Raw genomic sequence first — 25,612 nt, forward strand, 5'->3', positions numbered from 1 at the left:
TATGACACTGGCTATTCAATTACAGAATTTTAATTCTTCTTTTAAGATTTATTTATTCATTTGAGAGAGTGCATGTGAGTGGAGGGTGGGGCAGAGGGAGAGAGAGAGAGAGACAGTCTCCGACTCCCCACTGAGCATGGAGCTTGACATGGGGCTCGATCCCAGGACCCTGAGATCATGACCTGAGCTGAGCCGAAATCAAGAGGAGGATAACCGCCCAGGCCCCTCTACAGAATTTAAAGTTCTAAGCTATCTTTTCTTCTATGTCCATTTGAAACCTATTTCCATATAAATTCTACCTGTTAGTGCTGGTCTGCTTTCCAGAACAAAACTGGTTGAAATTTAATTTTTATTCTACTCACTTAGCTCTGTATTATTTAAATGAGACTTACCTTACTGTTAGGACAAGATTATTCATTAAAAATTCTCCCACAGTGCTCCATCCATTGTGGGGATATTAATAAATAGAACTTCATTCCCCACCCCTCCACCCCTTTTGTTGACACAGGCTTTTGGAACGAGCTTTATTTGCACAACATTCTTGACTTTGATCATGCGTTGAACAAGTACTTCGGGCATTTCTATATTCTCTTCGGAAAGCATATGGTATCAGGGAAAGGGGGCGGTACTGGAATATGGAACAAGATTTAATTTCTTTCTCACAAAGAAGGTTATAAAAAGATGGTACGTTGGCAATCTGTGTTGGTGTGTTGTGGAGACTCTTTTTTTTTTTTTTCCACAGCATACCTTGCCAAAGTTTAATTTTTCAAACCACATATCAGAATATGATAGTCTGACCAAACATGCAAACCATGACCAGAGAGCCGGCAAAAGTGAGGGTGGAGTGAGAGAACTTTCCCTTACAGCCACTGAGTCACCAAAGCTTTTCTGTTTATTCTTTTGTAGTTGTATCTTTATTCCAATTTCCTGTAAGTCTGTTCTCATCTTTTTTTTTTTAGATTTTATTTATTTATTTGAGAGAGAGAGAGCGCATGCACAAGCGGGGGAGGGGCAGAGGGAGAAGCAGGCTCCCCGCTGAGCAGGGAGCTCAACGTGGGACTCGATCCCAGGACCCCAGGATCATGACCTGAGCTGAAGGCAGACACTTAACCGACTGAGCCCCCCAGGCGCCCCAGCCTGTTCTCATCTTTTTTTTTTTTTTTTAATTAATTTATTTGACAAAGCAAATGAGCACAAGCTGGGAGAGCGGTGGAGGGAGAAGCAGGCTCCCTGCTGAGCGGGGAGCCTGATGTGGGGCTCCATCCCAGGACCCTAAAATCATAACCTGAGCCAAAGGCAGATGCCCAACCGACTGAGCCACCCAGGCGCCCCAGTCTGTTCTCATCTTAATCCTGATTCTGCTTTTGTGTTTGCTGCAGCCACGTACCGGCCACGGTGCTGTGTGGATAGGCGTAACCGGTGTGCTTCTCCTGTGGGAAGCAGACTCTCTGATGAGGGAAGTACAGTGTGCTGCGGGAGCATAAGGGAAGCCACCTAAACTAGACTTGGGGAGGTCAGGGAAGGTTTCCTGAGCGGCTGAGACCAAGAGAAGACTCGGAGGTTGCTTGATGGCAGTGTTGGTGAGGCTGTGGATGGGAAGAGCGCCCCAGGGAGGGCGGGCAGCCCCAGGTGAAGGCACAGAGCCAAGGAAGGGTGGCATGCTGAGAAACTGAACTCAGAGACATTCCTGGAACATACTGTGGGAGGTGTGAGAGTGCTTGAGCGTGAGGTTGGAGAGGGAGGACGTCCAGAGGGTCTTGCAGACATGCAGAAGGTCTTGTAGACCTTGTTAAAGAGCATTATGGAGCCACCGGAAGGATTTGTTTGGGAGTAGGGTAGGGAGAATGGCTCTGGCACAGAGTGGAGAATGGTCTGGAAGGGAGCAAACAAGGTGGGCTGATGAGAGCATGGAGATCACTCCCCTCATCCGCATATGCTGTGTTTATTATGGCAGACTGCAATTTTGAGGTCTGGAGTATGAAAAGTATTTTCATGTCCTGATTTCTCCTTCCTAACTGGACACTAACGTCCGATTTCTTAAAATATTGCTGTCAAAATGCCACTCCTGTCACTCTTTCACGCGCTCCTGCTTGAATCCTATTCCTTAGGGCTGACGCTGAGGTCCTGTTACACAGTGTTCAGATCACCTTCTGCTGCCTCTTATGGGACATGTCTCACATTTCCATGTCTTTCCTTCTTTCTAGAATCTTCCTCTTTTCTTCCTTTAACACACCACTGGCTCAGTTCCTGATGAAGTCTCATTGCCTGGTCAGGACAATTGCAAGTCAGCAAATACTTTGACAAGCAGAATACTCGACTGGGGGGATTTATTGGTAAAAAATTCAAGCATGGTTCTTACCCTGGTGGCATTGGTTACCCTAGCGTAAAAATGATCAACTCTGCTCTGAAAGCATTTAGCATTAAAATTGAATCAAATGGATTTCGTACAAATATCTGTATTGTGGGGGTGCCTGGGTGGCTCAGTTGGTTAAGCGTCTGCCTTCGGCTCAGGTCATGATCTCAGGGTCCTGGGATCGAGTCCCGCATCGGGCTCCCTGCTCCACAGGGAGTCTGCTTCTCCTCCCTCTGCCCCTCCCCCCTTCATGCTCCCAGATAAATAGATCTCAAAAAAAAAAAAAAAAAACACCAAGTATCTGTATTGCCTTCCATTCCAGCACTGTGACCTCGATCCATATGGTCCTTGACTTGAAGTTCACGTGGGGCAGAAGCCCAGGAAGAAAGGCATCACTGATGATAGCAGCAACCATTCATCCACTGGATTCAGCGTGAGGCACTGTTTGAAGTGCTTTAACTCATTCCATCCATCAAGGGATGACCCAAATCGGTCATTAAGATATATCCCTACTTTAAGGATCATGAAGTAGATACACAGTAGTTCCTCGTTTACTTGCCTCCCCGGTGTTGGGGTTTGTAAGCTCACGTTTTGAGGCCCATGCAGCCCTCCATCCCAAGCCAATCATTCACACGATTGCCAGTTTCCTAAAGTACTCGGGTCAGGTGGCAGCCAGGGTGCCCAAACCAGGGAGCTACTGCAGTTAAGGCCACTGCTTCGGCAAAGTTTGCAGTCATTTCACGGTGGACTGTGCAGGGTTTTAGTTCCTCTGCGTCTCTCTTTGTAGAAATGGGAAGTCAGCAGGCAAATGAAGGCCCCAAGGGACGAGGCAGAAGGAAAGGTCAGAGAGCTGATTGCTCTCCTCTCTTCCACCGCTAACCCAGAAGGGCTTTGGGTCCCAGACTTTGATTTCAGCCAAAATGCGAGAGTATGTGTCACCAATTTCATGTACGAGGACGGGGGTGGAGAATGTAATCAGAAATAGCATGGAACCTTAGTTGCTTATTTTCTTCCTTCTTACCCCATTTTTCCTTGCTCTCTCCTTTTTAAAGACTAGATTTTACTCTTAATAACAATAGTAATATGTGCCAGGCTTTTATTTTTTTATTTTTATTTTTTGGGGGAGAGAGAGAGAGAGAAAGAGCAGGGGCAGGGCAGAGGGAAAGGGAGAGAGGATCCTAAGCAGGCTCCATGCCTGGTGCGGAGCCTGACGCGGGGCTCGATCTCACAATCCTGCCATCATGACTTGAGCAGAAATCAAGAGTCAGACACTTAACCAACTGAGCCACCCAGGTGCCCTCATGCTAGTTTTAAAACAAAACAAAAACAAAAGCTTCCAGGGCATCAGTTGTATGATCAGTTTGCCTTCCAGACTCCTCTGTGTGCAAATATGTGAACACAGGGATGGCTATATATTCATACATACCATTTAATAGAGAAATGGGATCTTTATAGATATTTTTCTTTAACTTGAGTTTACAAATTTAACTTAGTGTATTGTGAACACACTTCTATGTAAGAGTACATAGACCCACCTTCCTTTTTAAGTGTTTGCTATTATAAATGAAAAATTTTTGTACTTGTATAAATGTGAAACTGTATCTATTTAGGAAAAATTTCTAGCAGTGGAATTGCCTAATAAAAAGGTATGTGCATTCTAAATTGATATGTTGCCTAATTGCCCCCCCCCCAAAACTGTTGTGCCAACAGCCCCCACCCAATGTGTAGGAAATCCCCCTTCTTTGACACTCTGGATATTTTCAAATTTTTTACTTTCTCTAATCTGAGATGTGAAAAGAACATAGGTCATTGTTTAATCAGTGTTTCCTCTTTTCAGGAGGAAGCAAATTGTAGCAAAACAAGCTCTTCTCATGAGTCTATCTCTAAAAAATACACAGTATGTCCAGTGCTAGTACAGTTTCAGCTGATTTTATACCCTGGTATCCACAGTACTGTCAAGTTAGAAAAATGGGTCCTATCAAGAAAAGTGTATTGTATTTTGGAGACATGAATGAATGAGAACATAATGCTTATAATGTTGGCCTAATGTTGGTGAAAGATAAATTATCACACAAAAAAGTTTATGTTCCCTGATAAGATGTTACTATCTAGGAAAAGGAACTTCTAAAAATGTAGACAAGTTGAAGCCAAAGAGGTTGCAAACTAGAAAATTCAGTGAACTCTAAAGCTCCACTTTCTGACTATTTAAGTGCATCAAGGATTAGTTATGTGGTAGCTTTCAGATAGACGTGGCACCTCTTGGCATCAGGCTAGACCCAGTCAATGCTCATTTCTGTAGAAATACATAAGCTGTGTGTTAACCAAAAGCCTCAGTGGTTTTGAAGCATTTCCCACCCCCAGTAGGGATGTCCTTTTGGTTTGACTCTTTTGGTAAGTGTTTGTGAGTTATTAGCCACATGAATGTAGGGTGGAGGGTTTTTATTCTATGTCTTTGACCCTCAGTTTATTCATCTGTTAAAAAAAAAATCAAGGAAGGACAAGAGAGGCCTTTAAGTGCCTGCCATGTAATATGTAAAATGCAAGAGTACTGTTTTTTCCCGTTTGCTCTTACCCTCCAGTTTACACATTAAGAAACCAGTGCAGGGGCGCCTGGGCGGTGCAGTTGGTTAAACGTTCCGTTCTTGGTTTCGGCTCAGGTCATGATCTCAGGGTCGTGGGACTGAGCCCAGTGTTGGGCTCCATGCTGAGCATGGAGCCTGCTTAAGATTCTCTCGCTCCCTCTCCCTCACCCTCCCCACCCCAGCTCTCATGCTCTCTCTCTCTCTCTCAAAAAGAAAAGAAAGAAAAAGAAACCACTGCAGAATTAAGTTACTTGCCCAAGATCCATAGTCTTAATTCCTGAATCATAAGGTTGTTTGGACGATAAGAGCAATGTTTGTGAAAATACATAATATACTGCCCAGGACATAGTATGTGCTCCCTTAATTTTATTTGTTAACATTCACAGTGGTTGGGCCCCATAATTAGATTTTCACTCAAAATATTTGGGAGCGCCTAGGTGGCTCTTGGTTTCAGCTCAGGTCGTGATCCCAGGGTCCTGACGAGCCCCGAGTCAGGTTCCGTGCTCAGTGAGGAGTCTGCTTGAAGACTCTCTCTCTCTGCCCCTCCCCCAACGCTCTCTTTCTCTCTCACACACACACACACACACACACACACACACACACTCTCTCTCTCTCTCTCTCTCTCTCTCTCTCTCTCTCTCTCAATAAATAAAACTTAAAGAAAAATTTGGAAAGTGGCCATTCAAGGATAGTAACTAGGTTAGATTTCAACAAGACAGTCAAGAGCAGTCTTGGATATGCAAGTCTATGGATTTTTTAAGAGAAAGAAAAGGAAGACTGACTCACATGAGGGCAATTAAAGTGAAAGTAAGCACCACCTACAAAACCCCCTGATTTCTAGGAATTTGCTTTTTAGGAATGGTGAAAACATTCCCGTTTTTGCAGAATAAAGTCTTGGGGGAAAATTATGAGATGAGGGATAGTTGCAAGTTTGTTACCATCTCTATTATAAGTAGAAAGATATTCTGATTTTGCTGTGGAGTTGTTGAATAAAATCAGTTAAATTAATTTTGAATATTACAAGATAGCTCACATTCAACCTAGTCACTGTTAATCCAGCTTTTTCAGAGTTCACGTTTCTTAAATCTAATAAATTCTCTTTTGTAAGTGTAGCCAAGGAAGAAGTTTGTTTAAGGCTTAGGTCTTTTTTTTTTTTTCTTTTAAAGATTTTATTTATTTGAGAGAGAGGGGGAGAGAGCCCGAGCAGGGGGAGGGGCAGAGGGAGAAGCAAACTCCCCACTGAGCAGGGAGCATTAATGCGGAGGCAGCGCGGCTGGATCCCAGGACTTGGAGATTGTGACCTGACCTGAAGGCAGACGCTTAACCGACTGAGCCACCCACATACCCCAAGCTTAAGGCTTATGTCTATGTTAAACTGAAAGTAAGTCGTTTCTAACCGGTAGTCTGTGTAGAGAAAAAAATATTCTCTTGAAGAAACTAACAGCATCACTGTGGTTTAACCATTTTGCATGCTGGCTTTGTAGGTTAGGTCCTGTAGGAAAAAAATGTAATTGATGATGAGTTAGCTTGTCTCATTTATACAATGTAAATGTTCTTGAAAAATTTCAAAAATTTAGATAATCATTAATGTTGCTGTCACTAATTTTCATTAATAAGATTTTATTTCACTATAATTTATTCAAACTGGTTTAAATACAATACAGATATTGGGGTTTTATATAAAATATAACGTAGGTGATTCTTGCTTTAAGGAACATTAAGATCTGAGATTTGGTGAATGGTGTAAATTTTTTTTCTTTTTGGCTTAAAAATTTGTTCGTTTGTTACGGAACTGTTCAAACATACAACAGAGTTGAAAGAATTTTAACAATGAATATCTATGTTCCTCCCACCTCTTAGATTCCAACACTAAATTTTTACTGTACTTATCATGCATCTATCGTTGTATGGATAAAACGGATGGATTCTCACTGTGCATTCTCTAGTAGAATGAAGGTACTATGTTCTTCACTGTGTTTACCTGGGTTCGTTGAGTGGATATATTTTATGCAGATAACTTGCATAGCCCTACATCATGGCTGAAGGGGTCTCTTAACCCTTTGTTAATTTGGGGTTTGTTTCCTTCTGTAGTGCTGAGACCTTCTGTGCATTCTGGGAGAGTCAGAAAGGCTGCCTGAGAGTTCAAATAGGGACTCTTTAGGTACACAGGAGGAAGATGAAGAAAGTGATAAATGAGGTCCGCGGAATCTCCCGATGTTTAATCTGGGCTGTGCTTATTCTCGCTGCCTGTCCTGGGCCTGTTGGCTAGAGCCTTGGGGCCAGCTGAGGGTGGGCAGTTCTGAGGTCTAATGTTTCTCTGGAGGAAATGGAAGGATGTAAACTTGGCAAGCCTTCTTATTTTCTTTCTCCTGGAACCATCGGTTGCTTTTCTGGGTATACTGTGTTGTAAGCACCTGGCACACAGGGCTCTCTTTGGAACTAGCTTGAGAACTGGGGCCCCCTCTGTTAAGAAAGGCAACCCTGCTGGGATAAAAGAGAGAGGCTCTGAAAGGTCAGTGGGAAAGTTCTTGAATTACTCGTGTTGAAAGCAGATCCTTCCCAGGCTCATGCCTGTTCCCTGTTCTGATTGAGCTTCCAGTCTAGCAGGATTGATTGATTCACTTCGTTGTGAGGACTGGATCTGTCTTCATCATTTCCAGTGGGTTTCTCTACAGAACTATTTCCATCACTGAGTTTCTTAATTTAGGTGTTTCATGATCACTTGAGATAAAGATAGAGGTGTTTGATCGCTTTTGCTTGGTGGGAACTGGAGGTACTTTCGATTGGGGGCCAGATTTAATCTCCCATACTGAATGACTGTTCTCAAGCGTACAAGGTGGATCTTACTACCCTTTTCCAAAAACAGCAGCAGCACTGTTTTGGGTCAAGTATTTAAAGGATCTCAATCAGAGCTTTAACTTTAACACTTCAAGCCTTCTTAGGCTTCCTTTTCGGTTTCTTTTGGAACTAGCTAAATGCGTGCGTTCTCTATGGAGATGTTGGTTAGAAAGGAGTCCTTCCTTCCTATAGATATCATACTTTTGAATATTACTAAATAACTTAAAGGCAGTGATGATGAACGGAACTTCCTTGATTAGACTCGAGGGCATGGATTGTATTGAACTAGAGGTTCTTGGACTTGGTTGCGTGTTGGAGTCACAGAGTTTAGAAACACTGAGGCCAGCTTAACAGGACTGCAGGATGCAAGATCAATATACAAAAATTGATTATATTTCTATACACTAACAGGAAAATACGATAATGGTGCATTAAAACAACAGTTAGTCACAATAATTTCAAAAGGAATAAAATACTTAGGAATGAATTTAACAAAAGAAGCACAAAACTTATACTCTGAAAACTACAGAACATTGTTCAAAGAAATTCAAGAAGACTAAATAGAAAGACACTCGATATTCATGATCAATACAGGCATACTTAGGAGGTATTGGGGATTTGGTTCCAGACTTAACAGAGTAAATATCACAATAAAGCAAGCCAAACGAATTTTCTCATTTCCCAGGGCATATAAAAGTTATGCCTACACTATAGTCTTATATCATAGTCTTTTAAGTGTGCAATAGCATTATGTCCAAAAAAACTATGCACTCTGCTTAATTAAAAAATACTTTATTGCTAAAAAATGCCTAACCATCCTCTGAGCTTTCATCGAGTTACACTGACCAATAGATCACCATAACAAATATAATATGTAATGAAAAGACTTGAAATATGACGAGAATTACCAAGGTGTGACACAGAGGAAGTGAGCAAATGCTGATGGAAACATGGCACTGATAGACTTGCTCGATGCATGGTTGCCACAAACTTCAATTTGTAAAAACGTACTATCTGTGAAGCACAATACACAAGGCATGCCGGTATTGTTAAGATGGCCATAAAATGAATCTACAGATATGAATCCTCTCAAAATCCCAAATGTCTTCTTTGCCCAAATTGACAAGCTTATCCTAAAATTCATATGGAAAACTGAGGAAAAAAGAGCCAAAAGAATTTTGTAGAAGAAGAAGAAAGTTGGAGAACTTGCTTCTGGTCTTCAAACTTACAATAGCACTATAATAAAACTGTGTCACACTGTCATAAGGATAGACAGATAGATCAATGGAATAGAATTGACAGCTCCAGAAATAAATTCTCATGTTTACTGTCAGCTGATTTCCATCAAGGGTGCCAAGACAGTTCAAAGTGGGGAAAGAATAGTTTTTCAATAAATAGTGTGGGGGACAACTGGATACCATTTGCAACTGGATACCATTTGCAAAAGAATGAAGTTGGAGTGTTTCCTCATACCGTGGACAAACATTAACTCAAATGGCTTCTGCCTAACTGTTAGAGCTAAACTTGCAAACTCTTTGAAGAAAATATGGGAAGTAGAAAAAATTTCATGACCTCAGATTAGGCAAAGCATGAACATAAGGAAAAAAAAATGGACTTCATCAAAATTAAAAACCTTTACGATGGACCTCTCGGGAAAATGAAAAGATAACTCACAATATGGGATAAAATATTTGCAAATCATATCTGATACAGGACACCTGCAGAACATAAAAAGAAGTCCTATAACTCAGTAATAAAAACACAAATAACCCAATTAAAAATGGGCAAAGGATAGGAATAGACATTTATCCAAACAAGTCTGGATCAAAGAAGTCTCCCAACTTTGCGTGCCAGTCACAAGCACTTTTGATCAACTGGCTGTAAATCATAGGTTCCCATGACCTCCTCCTTGGCTTCAATTAACATGCTAGAGCAGCTCCGAGAACTCAGAGAAGCATTTAACTTACGATTATTCGTTTATTATAAAATGCTATAACTCAGGAACAGCCAGAAGGAAGACATGCATAGGGCAAGGTGTGGGGAAAGAGCATGGATCTTCCAAGTCCTCCTAAATATAGCACTCTTATCAAATCTCCATGTGTTCACCAACCAGTAAGCTCTCTGCACTCAGACTTTTGGGTTTTTATGGAGGTTTCATTCCATAGGCATGACTGATTGAATCAATCACCGGTGGCCAATGATGTAACCTTCAGCCTCTCTCCCCTCCCTGGAGGTCAATGGATAGGACTAAAAGTTCCAACTCTCCACTCACACAGAGTTGGTACCCCTGGCAACCAAGTCCCCACGTGACCTAGGGGCATTCCCAAAGTCACCTCCTTAACAAAAGACACTTTTTATCTCTCCCATCACTTAGGAGATTCCAAGGGTTTTAGAAGCTCTGTGCTAGAAATAGGAAGAATGTATTTGTATTTCTTATTACAAATCATAATATCACGGCTGCCCTTCCCATTAGTGTCCCATAGTTTCCAGTGTTTCTTGTCCCTAGAAACATACCTGTCTTCTATCCTTTTCTTCAAGGCTCTGCCCTCTGCCAGGAAACTACTACCTCATCTGACTATCCTCCTGTCCTAATCATTTGTGAATGGTGACAGGATTATTCTAGAGACAAGGTTTTAATCAAAGACTTCTAAAGGCTAAAATTTCTGATAATGTTGACAGGTGGACTGAGTGGAGAGAGTGAGACTTTGGGGGGTACATAATTACATACACCTAATTTTTTAGAGAGAGAGCACACACACACACGCACGCATGCACACATGCAAGATGTGGGGAGGGGCAGAGGGAGAGAGAAAATCGTAAGCAGGCTCCACACCCACCATGGAGCCCAACACGAGGCTCGCTCCATCCCCGGGACCCTGAGATCATGACCTGAGCCAAAATCAAGAGTCAGATGCTTAATTGGCTGAACCACCTAGGTGCCCCTATATCCATGTAATTTTTAAGTCCTAATTGTAGTAAGTGCTACAAAGGAGACATAAAGAGTGTTTACAGTCTTGGAAGGGTTTTAAGCAGATGACAGAAGGGATCAGATTTAGATTTTATTAAAGTTCCTTCTGCCAGCAATGTGGAGAATTATTAGAAAGAGGCAAAAACAGATACAGGAAGACTAGTGAATGGACTAAGGCAGAAACCCAGGTAAGAGGTAATGGAAAGTGGTCTAAGGATGGGGCAGAAGAGACTGATAGAGGTGAATAGGCCTAATCAGTACTTAGGACATGGGATGGATAGGATTTTGGAACTATTAAGTCACCCAGTAATGTGTTTTGTAGTACCTTCCACATGTTTTTCTGGAATCCATCAGAGAATAAGACCATGTCCCTGTACTTCTAGCTGAATTTCTAGTGGGGCAACAAGATAATACACAAGTAAAAAACATTAGGTAATAGAAAGTGCTATGAAGAAAAATAAAGCAGGGTAAGGAGGCCTGATAGGGGAGGGAAGGTTGGCCTTTTTAGCCAGCGAAGGCCTATCTGAAGACGTGACATTGAGGGAGAGCCCTGAATGACGTGAGATCGAGCCATCTGGGGGAAGGACACTCCAGGGGGCAGCGGGGGGAATGGCACCAACCAAGAAAGAAGGCCTGATTCGGGAGCAAGTGTGACACGTCGAAGAAATAGCGAGCAGGTTCATAGCCCCAGAGTAAAGGGGGAATGTGGTAGAAATGAGCTCAGAGCAGTAGCCTGGAGTCAGAACAAGTAGGACCGTGTGGGTCATGGAAAGGAGTTGGCGAGGCCATCTGAATGAGATGCACATTCACTGGAGGGTTTGGGGCAGGAGAATAAGATATGATTTATATTTTAGAAAGATGTATGAAGAGCACCTTCACTACTGTGTGGAGTAGAGACCAGCAAGAAAGCTATTGCAGAGGTCTCCGGAAATCCCTCACCCTTTCTAGCAAGGGCAACTCAAGATGGGGACTTGAGTTTGTGGCAGGAGTGGTGGGAAATGCCTAGTGTGGGGACATGTTTTGGTTGTAGAGTTTGAGGAAAAGAGGAATCAGGGATGTCTTTGTTTTTGTTTTGTTTTGGCTGAGTAACTGGGTAATTGGTTCCTTTTACTGAGATGGGCAAGACTGGGGATGTGGGGAGGCTGTGTATATGGCGGAAGGTGGATTCAAAGGCTCTGTTAAGTAATGAGGGCTTGGTTAGACAGCCAGGTGCAGATTACCTAGTAGGCATTTACTGGATACAGGGTAAGAGAAAGAGGTGTCCCAGATGATCCATACATCTCTGGGTTGTACAGCTGGATGGATGGAAATGTCATTCACAGAGATAGAAATTGCACGACGAGGACAGGGTGTGGTGGTGGGGGGAGAACAGTCCTTACTATTATTATACATGACACTTCATGGCCTAAAAATGTTTTTTATGTTCTACCATACTGATGAAGTGGGAACGCTGACTATTTAAAAGGAAAAAAAAAACTTTCTTTTGGTGGGTCATCCGGATTTTCAAAAAGTTCTGCTTAAAACATTTCCCTTAGAACTTAGTAGCTGTTATGAAAATTGCATATTTAGGCATCTGTTTAATGCTATTATTTAATGGAATGTAATTTCTTTTTTAAGGAGATGGAAGTTTATTGAATACACCACAAGGGAATAGCAGACAGGACAGCAAAGGAGAAACTGCCAGGAGGCAGTGGTGGGAGGCTCTAGGAAGCGGGGGAAGTGAGAAGGTCTGGGAACACATTGACTTTTCCTGTTTTGGTACCAGTGCCCGGTTGTAAGCAGCCCACTGGTCAGCTAGCGCCTGTGGCTGTTTTGAAGTGGGTCACTTAATGAGCCTGTTTGCATTCAGCCTGGTGGTCGCGGCGGGCCCTTTCCCCTTACTTTGGTTTCCATTGCTCCAGCCTCTTGCCTAAAAGCAGCCTCTACATTCCCCACGGACCGATCGACAGTGACACATCTTCGGCATTTGGGTGGAGGTCTCGTCTTCAGTAGCTGCTTCCTGCTGGGCAGGGGCGGGGGACACCCTGTCCCCACCTAAACCTGTTGGTCCATCAGGGATTCTGTGCAGTTACAGACCAGAGCTTGGTATCAGATTCATGCGCTGATAGGCGATTTAAGTGAAACTCTTGGTGGCTGGGTCCATGGGGCACAGCGGGAGGGGACCCTTGGATGCGGGCACGGGCTGGAATCCTTGTTGACTCATCATCCTTGAGCGGGGTGGTTGGATTCCTGCCGACGTGGAGGAGTGTGTTTTGCCTGTAGATCAAGATGGTGGCCAGACCCGTGGGAAGAGAGGAGAAACATGAGGGCCCGAAAGAAGCAAGGTGGCTGAGAGTCCGCCACGAGTCAGCCACGTGTGCAGATTCGCCCCGGACGAGCTGCCACTGCCAACTGGGCTGCAGGCTGGGGGACCTCCGGGGGGCAGCGGGAGAGCAGAGAGAAGGGGTCCTTCGCCGTCGCAGGCGGGGACAGTCTGACCTTTAGACCACACTGGGGAGCCGCCCTGGCCAGAGACCTTCAGTTGTCCGGGAAGTACTAGGGTTAGACGGCTAAGGCCAAGGGCTGGACAGCACAAGGAAAGGGAGTGTGGGGGGGTCAGATTTCTCCGAAGGGCCAGAGGGGAAATCCCTCACCCTTTCTAGCAAGGGCAAAGCCTCACCTAGGAGTCACCTCGGCCTGAGGTCCTCAGTTCCCCCACAGAGTACTAGAGTCCGTCCGGTGCACCCAGGGAAAGTCCCAAGAAATTCCCGGAGAATCCGGGGAGAGGCCAGCCCCCCTGCTCGGCAGAGGTTCCCCGGGAAGGTCAGCAAATGAGGGGTGACCGGATGAAAGAATTCCCCCAGGGCACAAGAGAGGAAATAGAAGTTTACCGAATACGCTGCGAGGGAGCGGCGGGTAGGACAGCAAGGCAGAGACGGTCTGCCTGGAAGGTAGCTTTTTTTTTTAATGTGACTAAATGATGGTAGTTTTTTTTTCCCTCTTTCTTTCTGTTTTTATTTATAGTCAGATGAAACAGATGCCTGTTTCTTCCAGAATTGTTACCCATTTACTTAGGTTTGGGTGGCAGGGGGGTTCCTTTGAATGTTTTTGCTTCTTTTGTGCTTCAGCCAGAGGTACTGGGGAAGAGAGGGAGGGCTTGAGATTAAATTCTTAGTGAAAGCTGATACAAGACATAGAACGAACGTAAGGTGCTGGAAAATTCAACAAGAAGCAATAACCAGGGCTGGTTGTTGTTCCTCTTGGCCTCTGACTAGAAATGCACGCTCACAGGGAGGGAGTGGCAGGTGCCTATGCTGTCCCCATACTCAGTCGCTTGTGTGACACATCTCTATCTTGAACCAGTGTTTCTTAGAATTAAAAAAAGGGCATGTAGGATATATATATATATGTAGCCCGTGTGTGTGTGTGTGTGTGTAGCCTGTGTATATAGCTCTAATTTCTCTCCTAAAATATTGTGGCCAGGAGAGTCTTTGTTGGCAGCTTCAGAATGTACTGGTTTTACACGTCAACAGATGCAACACCTAAGAACGTTACATTAACAAATAGAACAGGGGCACCTGGGTGGCTCAGTCCGTTAAGCATCTGCCTCCGTCTCAGGTCATGATCCCAGAGTCCTGGGATCGAGTCCCACGTTGGGCTCCCTGCTCAGCAGGAAGCCTGCTTCTCCCTCTGCCTGCTGCTTCCCCTGCTTATGCTGACAAATAAATAAATAAAATCTTAAAAAAAGAAAACAAATAGAACATCTATGATTAACTCTTGGGAAAGCTTCGATTTCAACTTTACAAGTTTGCAAAAGAAGTTGAAATGCCTTTTTTTTTTTTTTTTTTGCCTGTAAAGACTCACATAGTCTTTTTAGTTTCTATTTGACTCTAAGCTTTTTCTGGAGATGCAAATAGTTCTAAAGGGAGGCTGGAATGGAGGTGTGTATGCTTTCCTGTTGCAAATATCTGTTCTGTTTATGACGCTTCTGGACCACAGTGGCTTAACTGATTCTCTGAAGGGAGTGGAGAAAGGACAATCTCAGAAGGTCAGAGGATTAACATTTCCCCACAAAGTTTTTGATAGAAAGTCTCAGATCAAGTGAAGCGGAGTAGAAATAAAACCAAATATTCTGCAATTTGTGAATTTTTCAAAGGGCACCCGTATGTAAAATTTCAGGTTTGTGTTTTGTATGTGTGTGGGTTTTAAACCCTGTGAGGTAACCATAACAGATACTATCGTTTCTGGTTTTTCAGTGAGGGGAAGCAGGTCTGGGACACAGCCTGAGTAACTTTCCCATTGTCACTTGCTAGTGTGGCACCATGGCTAACGCCCAGATATTCTGATAGATGCTTGTTGCACAACAGTTCACTTTGTTTTCCCAGATACCTTCCCCTTGAGCCTAGAGACCGTATGTTTTTAGAGTCTTTCTGCTCACATTTCAAGTGGCAGCCGGGGAGATCAAGGTGGTCACCCCGGCATTTAACGTTCTTAGGTGTTGCATCCGTGACGTATAAAGCCATCATGATGCCGGGGTGTATGTGGAGCATACACACCTCCATTCCAGCCTCCCTGGACTTTGCATCTCCAGAAAAAGGATGGAGTGCAGAGAGGTCCTCAGAACGGAGCCGGGTGGACAGGGCTTCACATCATTTATTCATTTGTCCTTGTGTGGGGCGCTCCTGTTTGAGAGCCAGCTTTGCTCCCTCCTCTCAAGTGTTGCGTGTGCGCCGAAATTCTTCCCCTTGTCTCCTTGATATGGCTCTCTTCTGCTTCCCAGTCTTCTTAGCACGAGTGACCGTGTCTGGCACCGAAACTGCTAGAGCAAGTGATTGTTTACCCTTTTCTCAAACAAGAAAATAAGAGGTAAAATATAGCACCTATAGTGCAGGCAACTATAGGAAGAGTTCCGCAAGAGGACCCCGTTCCCAGATATCTTTTATTCTCCAATTCATACTGAATCAGGAGTATTTTCTCCATGTGTTTAAACATCGTTTGAAAATATTTTTCATGATTCTTCAGTGTGTCATCGTATGAATTTAGCATCATTTATTTACATGTTCTTCTATTTTGGATATTTGGGTTACTTTCTCATTTTTTTCTGTGATGAAAGGTGTAGGGGGAAAAAACGGACTCCTTGAAGAAGGGAATTATTAAGTATGTGAAGAAATACAAATTCGGTTTAAATGCTTTGCTCTAGTCATTACTTCAGTAGTACATTGTAACAGTAATTTCAGTCAGGTAAATACATGCTTAGTTTCCTGAAATAATGCCATTGTGATATTCGTTTTATTTTCAGATAGAGAAAAAGAATAAAGACGGCGGGGGTGCCTGGGTGACTCAGTCGGTGAAGTGTCCGCCTTCAGCTGAGGTCATGATCCCAGGGTCCTGGGATCGAGCCTCATGTCCGACTCCCTGCTCAGCGGGGAGTCTGCTTCTCCCTCTGTGCCCCCCACCCCACTTGTGCTCTCTCTCTCTCTCTCAGATAAATAAAATAAAATAAAGAGTTTTCTTAGATAAGTCAGTGCCTTACTCTTATAATTGACCCTTGAACAATGCAGGGGTTCAGGGCACCGCCTGGCCCCCCCCATGCGGTCAAAAATCCACATAGAACTTCACTCCCCCCAAACTTAACTAGTCATAGCCTACTGTTGACCAGAAGCCTTACTGATAACATAAACAGTTGATTAATACATATTCTGTATATGTGTTATATACTGTATTCTTACAATAAAGTAAGCTATAGAAAATGCTAAAAAAGTCATAAGAGAAAATACACTTACAGTACTGTATTTACTGAAAAAACCCTGCGTATCAGTGGACCCGCATAGTTCAAACCTGTGTGGTTCAAGGGTCAGCTGTATTTTGATTCTGTTTGGCTAGCTCAGCATGAGAGTCACATGGTTCTACTTTTGGGCAAACTTTGAGGGAGAGGACCATTAGGTAAAAATGGAACTGGGAAGTCACATAAGTTAAAAAAAAGAAAAAGGACAAAGAAGGTTTTTACCATCCGGGCAAAAGAGGGTTTCTTCTTTCCCACATCCGTGGTGGATAAGATGTGTGAGCATACAGGAATTTGACTTGTTGCCTTGCATAAACTCAGTATTCTTAGGATGAGGTCATACATACTTAATCACCTGTCTTGCATTCTTTCCCAAGTGATGGTTCTTAGTGTTCATATGGGTGATAACTTTGGTTTCCCGAGTTCAGGAGCCCCAGGAAGGGGAGGCAATGGTGGTTATGGGACCTTTGTGCTACTGTAAGGCAATGGGTAATTGTCTTTTTTCTTCTTAACTTCTAGTGCTTGAAACAATACCTGCAGCTGGCCATCCGAGAAGGCTGTGGGTCTCCCATTGCTTGCCCCGACACGGTGTGCCTGAACCACGGGACCCTGCAGGAAGCGGAGGTATGCACGAGTCTCATGACCTTCCCTCTTGCCTGTTGACGTTATTCCCTAGGATCTTGACTATGTACCTCCCTGCCGGAGGGAGTCTAGAAACAAAATACGGAGGCTTACTTTTTAAAGGAGTACTTTATTGCTCCATACCTATGGATTCTTCATACAGACTGTTAAAACTGTTACTTACCTCAGTTCTATTGATGAATGCTGTCTACGTGTTGAAGAAGCTCTAGACTAGGCGAAGGTGCTAGGAGTCAGGTTTACCAGATGTGCCGTTTGGAGGCTGAAGAGTGAGTGGTCTTGTGATCGTTAATACTTTAAAGATAAACAGATGACAGATTTTAACCGGTTATAGACAATATAAAGGATTGCAATTCTACAAAGGTAGACGGAGTCGAATCATTTCCTTTCATTTGACGTTTATCAGTCATCAGAAATATCCTTTTTGGATGAGTTCTTCTCCCATTTTCTTAAGATTGTGATACATCCCCTTCCTTTGTTTCTTCAATCCCCGATCAGGAGCTTGCCCTTGAATCTACTTTTTTTTTTTAAAGGTTTTATTTATTTATTTATTTGAGATAGCACGAGTGGGGGCCAGAGGCAGAGGGAGAAGCAGGCTCCCCGCTGAGCAGGGAGCCCGATGCGGGGCTCGATCCCAGAACCTCAGGATCATGACCCGAGCCGAAGGCAGACGCCCAACGACTGAGCCTCCCAGGCACCCCTTGAATCTGCTTTTAGTCTTCAGGTCCTGCTCACTTTATTTATTTATTTGTGAGAGAGAGAGAGAGAGAGAGGGAGAGCACAAGCAGAGGGAAGAGGAAGAGGGAGAAGCAGGCTCCCCGCTGAGCAGGGAGCCTGACGTGGGACTCGATCCCGGGACCCTGAGATCGTGACCTGAGCTGACGGCAGACGCTGAACTGACTAAGCCACCTAGGCTCCCAGGACAGCTCACTTTAATTCAGAAGATAACCAACGCTAGCCCATCTTTGGGAAGATTGTAAGCATTGCTCCATTTGCTTCTTTGCTTTTGGCTTGATTATTAGAAAAACAATTATGGGTTCTGTTATGGAAAGAGGTCCCAAGAAACAGAGGAAATAAGTTATTCGTTCAGCAAACATAGCTCACCTGCTGTGTATTAGGGGCTCTGCTGGATGCTTTCATAGCTGGTTTACCATCTAATCCCTTCAACAAACTTAGAAATGGACCCCCAGGGGGTTTAAGTAATTTGCCCAAGGGTGCATGTCTAAAACACAGAAGAGCTACAATTCTAGTCCAGTTCTTTCTGACCACCCTAACTACATGGCTTTAAGAGTAGAACGAGGTAGGTAGGTAGATTGTGTGATAAAGGACTTGATAATTGGAGACTCAGTAGTGTGCGTGTGTGTGTGTGTGAATATATATACGTATATGTATGTGTTGATATGACTTGTGGGTGTATATATATATATATACACACACACACACGCAAATATATACACAATCTCCTCTGTAAGGATCTCCTCTGTAAGGAGGAGATTGTAAGCAAAGCAGGCAGAAAGATGTTTATAGACCATTTTTAACCAATCTGCAACTGGGTGTCTCATGTTCAGCTTACGGAATATCAGCTAGGTGTTACAAGTGAGCTTGAAGTATTTTCTAGGGAAGGATAAAAGGAATACATCATGATTTAGAAGTGATTCATTTTAGGAAAATCAGGAAATAATGGAATGTTTTTGATAAAAAAGTAATATTGAATATGTCATCCTGTGGTGGGAGATGTTGATTTCTTTTGTATGAGTAAAGTAGAGAAGGAAATTAAATTGAGGGAAGATTGGGTGAGCTATACAACTTGGAAGTGGGTTTTAAAGTAGGACTCGGGTGTTCAGGAGCCTCTTTTGATGCATAATCCTTCTAGAAAAGGTGCTTCCTTTTTGATTTGCTTCTGTCATATTCTGATCAGTCAGCAGTGTTTATTAAGTGTGCAGAGTGTGCCAGGCCCTGTTCCAGGTCGGGATAGAGAGGTGAGTAGGATCGGCCCAGTGCTATCCTCATGGAGCTTCTGATCTAGCAGAGTGACATTAACCTGATGAAAAGTGAGATTAACCACAGGCCTGTATCCTAGACCTTGTGCTGTCCAATCCAGTAGTCGCTTGTTCCATATGGCTACTTACATTGAAATTAATTAAGATTGGGGCGCCTGGGTGGCTCAGTTGGTTAAGCATCTGCCTTTGGCTCGGTCATGATCCCAGGATCCTGGGATCGAGCCCTGCATCGGGCTCCCTACTCATCAGGGAGTCTGCTTCTCCCTTTTCCTCTGCCTCCCACTTCCCTTGCTTGTGCTATCTCTCTGTCAAATGAATAAATAAAATCTTAAAAAAATTAAGATGAAATAAAATTAAAAATTCATTCCTTTGGTTGCACTAATCATGTTCTAAGTGCTCCGTAGCCACATATGGCTCATGGCTGCCAGATTAGACAGCACCGAATATGACATCTCCAACATTGCAGAAAGTTCAATGGCACGGCGTTGTTGTAGACTTTTAAGTGAATGGTAACCACTAGCCGTTGACAATTCGGATATCAAATGTTAGAGCTAATGTGTTCAGACAAGTGGGTGAGGAGAGTCTGTCTTGCAGCTCTCGGGAACAGAATTTAACTTTTCTGATTTTCTTAGTATAGAATTTTCTTTTCATATTCACCATTCACCTGCAGTTCTCCCCTCCATCTTATTTCTTACCCTTTTCCCATTATACATTCTTATCCCACTTTCCCGGCACTCATTCCATGTACCCAGTTTGACTCTAAAAACAGTTTAACTTTTGAGCTGTACGGAAACCAAACAAACCCACAATGTCTCTTAGAAATTACCAAAGGGTATTTGAAAAAAAAAAAAAAAAAGAACAAAAACGTCTTCTGAACTAAACTATGATACATTTCTTCAATTCTTCAAAGTCTGTTTCCCATTAGGTGAGTAGAAAGACACTCCAAGGCATTAAAAGGACCGGTTCTGTTCTCACTGGTCTGCTGAGAGCCTGACTAAAGGTGGACATGAATGTATAGTCATCAAAGTTCTTAACCAACGCGCCACTTTTTTCCCACCCCGAGAGTAAAAAATTGTGGTGGTGGTAGTAACGGTCTCTCTTTTGAATTGAGACATGAATAGAACCTTATGTTAAAGATATTGGTAGCTTTCCCAATTTATATGGGACCGTTCCTTTCGGGGCAGATACCACATACACATGAACTTGGGCTATACCATCTTCCTTTCTGGCTTCCTTTACATCAAGCTTTCCTTGTATATAGTTATTATTATAATAGCTCTTTTTTTTAAGGTTTTTTTTTTTTTTTTTTTTTAAAGAGAGAGCACTCGCACAAGCAGGGGGAGTGGCAGAGGGAGAGGGAGAAGCAGGCTTCCCGCTGAGCAGGGAGCCCAATGTGGGGTTTGATCCCAGGACCCAGGGATCACGACCTGAGCCAAAGGCAGACGCTTTACTGACTGAGCCACTCAGGCACCCCCCCCCACTGTGTGTGTGTGTGTGTGTGTGTGTGTGTGTGTGTGTGTGTGTGTGTGTGTGTGTGTGTGTGTGTGTAGGTGTAGCCCAGTGTGGGGCTCGAACTCTTGACCCTGAGATCAAGACCTGAGCTGAGATCAAGAGCCGGGTGCTTAACTGACTGAGCCACCCAGGCGCCCCTATAATAGATAGCTCTTAATCCAGATATGATTGAGTATATCATAATGGGGCTTATCCACCTTATGCTTGACTGGATTCTGTCACTATGACTATTTCTTCTGCCTTTTAAAAAATGTTTTATTATACAGGTTACATATAAATATACCTTGCATGTTAAAAATAGTTCTGGTTAAGACTCAAGTTCCCTTGGTGCAGCTGCTGTTTATGTTAAAATACATGGTTCTTCATCATTCACTGTCTTATAAAATGCATGTAGGTAGGACATTTCTTCATCTTCAGAGGACACCAGGCATTTAAGCTCTTTGCTCCAAATGCTTTGCAGTGTAGATCTAGCCCACGTGGTTGCCCATGTTCCTTGCATCTGCCCCTGCTCACTGTGGGTCCTGCCTGCCTTCTTACTGCTTCCAAATGAGCTCAGCGGTGGCTCTGTCCCTGAACTTTTATTCATCAGCGATAGCTTCATTAGCAAAGCATTTAATGCCTGATCCAAGTACTGTTTGCTTCTGGAGGAAAACAGTAGAAAAGGCACCTTCGCTTCCATGTCACACAAACTGGTGGGAGGCTGGGGGCCCCTGGAAAAGTAAAACTTGCCCTCCCTGCATCATCTGGTAGTTTCAGCTAGTGGTGGGCTTTTCTCATGTACCTGATCTGGGAATCTTGTCCACTATGGAATTACGAGAGGTGGGAGGCAGACTGTTCCGGCAATTTTACTTCGGGCAAGGACCTGGGAGTTCATAGCCCTGTTAAAAAGGTGATGACTACTGGAGCCGTTCCCTTACCGTGTTAGGGAAGTCTCAAGCCGTCCCCTGCTGGGGGAGCCTGAGCCATTTGTCAAGGCCCGGTAAAATTTGAGCGGTGAGCGCATACCTACCATTGCATGGCCTGAGAAATTCAACTTCTTCCCTCTGCCAGTTGGCAGTGGAAGGCAGGGAACAGCTTCTCAACAACCAAGTCTCCTTCCAAGTCTTGGGGCATTGAAGTGACCAGCCTGGATCTTGCTGCTAGAGCCCCCCCCGCCACCACATGCCCCAGAGCAAGGATGGGGGCAGCTGCTCGTGCCAAGAATGGGGGCTCCAGAATTTCTATAGGAGGGGGCTTAGGCTGTGGGGCACTGTGGAGGACTAGGAGAGAGGAAGGGGGGTGTGGAGTTCTAAGGAATTTGAAACTACATTTGCAAAATAAATACAGAGTTTACTCATGTTGCATGTTTGTCAGGGTGGCACCGGGCAAGGCTGCTGGAGTTCTGGAGAGCCACGTGCTCCCCGCTTATGATCCCTCAGCACAGCCCCCACTGGCCGTGCCCTCCCGTCACACTCTTCCTTCCCAGCATCACAGTGTGAGGTGAGGCAGAAGGAGGATAAGGATGCCCAGTCAAGCAGCCAGGTTCCTGATGCTGTGGGTTAAGGATCTGAATGGGAAGGGACCAAGTATGTCTGTAATAACCTTTGGTTGAGAAGCGTGTTAGCGGGACAAGAGTCGACCCTTGGGGTGGCGAAGGGTAAAGGAGTCTGCCCCTGCTGGCGTTGATAGATATTTTTAGGGTTCCAGTTGAATTTTGCTTTGGAATGGATTTAAAGCTTTGCTTTAAAACGGCATCTAAGTGGAGAATAATGTTTCTGTTTTTAAGCTCCTTCTTCACCTAAAGGCAACTATAAGAAGGGTAAGCAGCAGTGGGTTGAACACATCACATGGGTGGGCACGTGGACGAATCCCTTTTACCCATGGAGGAGCCACGGGAGAAAGGCAGAGGAGGATGTGGGAGGGCGTCCTGAAGCCTCTGGAGAACAGGGGAAAAAGGAACAGCAAAAGCGGCCCTCTTTAGGGAATGGTGGGAACAATTCCCGCCCTGGCATTCCAGCTCCTGCCATCTTTTTCACTTCCCAGGTGGCCCTGCCTTCAGGCTCTCAGAGGGTGTTGCCGTCTTGTTTTTTCCAGCAGGTTCTGGTATCTGCCATGGACAGAAGGAGACGTGAGCTTAGTTAGTACACTCAAGTGATGAGTGGGAGGAGGTTAGGAAGTGCAGTTTTTATTTTGTGGGTTGAGACCGGAAACCCGGGTAGTTTTTGTATCAGTGTGATAAGACACTTACCCATACAGCTAGGACTATTTCTTTTGCAGTACTTTTGCAAGTCATAGCACCTCAAAAATTGCCAAAGTTTTGACATGCTCTAATGATCTCCTCGTGGTCGATTCCATCTTCAAATATACTGATCTCTTGTATTCTTTGTTTGGTCTCTTTAATGTTTTAAAGCAACTATAGCATTAGTATGGTTTAAAGGGCCAAACTCAAATGAAGACTAGGCTTTTCTTTCTTCTTTTTCTCTTCTGTCCTGGCTTTCGAGACCTTGATGAGTGGTACTTGCATGAAGCCAATCCCTAACTTCAATGTTTTAACCATTTCATTTTCCTAATATATATTATAATCTTTTATATGGGGACACCTGGGTGGCTCAGTTGGTTAAGCATCTACCTTTGGCTCAGGTCATGATCTCAGGGTCTTGGGATCAAGCCCCACATCAGGCTCCCTGCTCAACGGGGAGTCTGCTTCTCCAGCTCTCTCTGCCCCTCCCCTCATGCTCTGTCTCTCACTTTCTGTCTCAAATAAATAAAATCTTAAAATCTTTGATATACATATTGTATTTTATATATAAGATATTGGCCAACTGTCAGTATTATGGGAACACATCACTTTCAGCATAAATGCTTCTCTGGCAGACAAGCTCTAACCTCCCCCCGCCCCCATTTCCTTCTTTAGTTTTTGTACGGCTGGTGTCAATGTAGGTGGTGATGCTTGCTTAGATAATATGATCATAGTTATTATAGTAAACAAAGGTATACCTCACTTTTCCTATTCTTCTCAATTGTGAATGTTAGATGTATCCAGTTAACCATCATGTATAACAGTTACAGCACCCCATGTGTATGTATATTCTGAGTGCCCTGGTTATTCTGTGCTATAATTGGAGTGGAATGGAAAACCAGACTTCCAGTCAGGTAGGAACTGAGTATTTAATAAGGATCCTCAGGTTCATTTTTACCAAAAACAAAACAAAACAAAACAAAACCAGAGTGCAATTATGGGCAATTAGTAGCTTTTTGTTCTTATTGTTCTGATGTTACTGCTCTTATTCTGTTAAAATTAAACTAAGTTTATTTTCTCTTTGATTTAAATTTTCTTTCTTTTTGGAGAGAATTTCTAGAATGATGAGGATGAGAAAAAGTGGTCTCTCATGCTTGGATTGGAGGAGAGAGAAATTTTGTTTAATAGGCAGATTAATATAAATTTCAAAAGAGAAATAGCAATAAAAAATCACTTTAAATCAAGATAAGAATTTCTTAGATCTGATGGAAGTGGTTTCTTGATAGTTGAGAAGATACTTGGAAATTTTTGTTTTTACAACTTGAATGTGGAGCTGGTCATTAATGGATTAGAACCCACTGAATACAATAAATATCAGTAGTCCATACCGACCTGAATAAATAAATGAATAATAAATGAGGGAGAAGGGACAGCTTTTTTTTTTTTTAAGATTTTATTTATTTATTTGAGAGTGAGAGAGAGAGATCACAAGCTGGGGGGGGAGGGGCAGAGGGAGAAGCAGGCTCCCCGCTGAGCAGGAAGCCCAATGCAGGACTCCGTCCAAGGACCCTGGGATCATGACCTGAGCTGAAGGCAGATGCTTAACTGACTGAGCCACCCAGGCATCTGGGACAGCTCTTTCTTACAGTAGAATTCTAATTAACAAATACAAAATGAATGATGGAAATAGAAAATCATCGTTAAGCAAATATCACAGTAATGACTATTGTAGGCAAGAATTATCAATAGATACAATTAGTGGAGCAAAGGTATGATGAGAAATAAGATATCTGCAGAATTTCAAAATGTATTCCTACAAGAACAAGATACTTGCTGATTACAAAGGGTGGAGAAATTTGGTAGACACCACCGTAACCAAGTTAAAAAGTCAACATTACTAGTAATGAGATGGGTGTCCTCATGGACTTCCTGGATGGCTCAACATCACTTCTGTGATATTCTTACCAAAACTGCACAGCCTCAACCTAATCATGAGAAAGCATCAGACAAACCCAAATCGGAGAACACTGTAGGACATAACTAGCCTGTACTCTTCAAAGTCATGAAAGGTCAAGGTCATGAAAGGCAAAGACAAACTGAGGAACTGCCACAGATTGGAGAAGGCTAAGGAGACTTGGCAACTAAATGCAAGGACGTACCCTGAATTGGATCTTGGACTAAAAAAAAAAAAAAAGACATAAGTAGGACAATTTTTGAGCTTGGAATAAGGCTCGCAGATAGTTGTTTTGTATCAATGTAAATTTCATTATTTTAATTCTTACCTATGGTTATGTAAGGTAAGTTGGGGAGAATGGGATTTAAGAACTCTACCCAAGTTTCACAATTCTTTCAGTCTAAAATTACTTTAAAATAAAAAAGTTAAAAAGGAACGTTCTGATATGATTTTGAACAATTTGGAACTTCTTTGTTGGCAGAGAGAGAATAGTTAGATATTGCAAGACACCTCTTTATAATCTCTTTTGTTGGAGTTCCAGTTTTGCAATCAGCTTGAGAGTCTTTGTGATCGTTTTTGGTTTTGTTTTGTTTTGCTTTTTAAAGCAGTAGCCCTTTAACCTGTGATCTAATTGAGCCTTCAGTAATCATCCTAACACATTTATCTCAGGTTTATAATTGTAAAAGACCTTGAGCAATAGTGACTTAGCTCCAAATGGCAGTGGAACTGGGAATTTAATACTTTGGATTGTCTTTTTTACAAGGTCCAGCTTTCTCTAAAGCCATGG

At 43.3% G+C, this 25,612-nt stretch overlaps 1 protein-coding gene across 4 annotated transcripts in view; it reads left to right on the forward strand.

The window, feature by feature from the left end:
- Positions 1-25,612, forward strand: part of RNF144B (ring finger protein 144B) — a 138,669-nt gene that overhangs the window by 84,584 nt on the left and 28,473 nt on the right. For all 4 annotated transcript variants that reach the window (XM_027601267.1, XM_027601266.1, XM_027601269.1 and 1 more), the window contains one exon: positions 17,022-17,126. In XM_027601267.1, the coding sequence (XP_027457068.1) occupies positions 17,022-17,126 (105 nt within the window). The remainder of the gene's footprint in view (positions 1-17,021; positions 17,127-25,612) is intronic.

This window comes from Zalophus californianus, chromosome 7, assembly GCF_009762305.2.
Source record: "Zalophus californianus isolate mZalCal1 chromosome 7, mZalCal1.pri.v2, whole genome shotgun sequence".
In the NCBI taxonomy this organism is placed as follows: Eukaryota; Metazoa; Chordata; class Mammalia; order Carnivora; family Otariidae; genus Zalophus; species Zalophus californianus.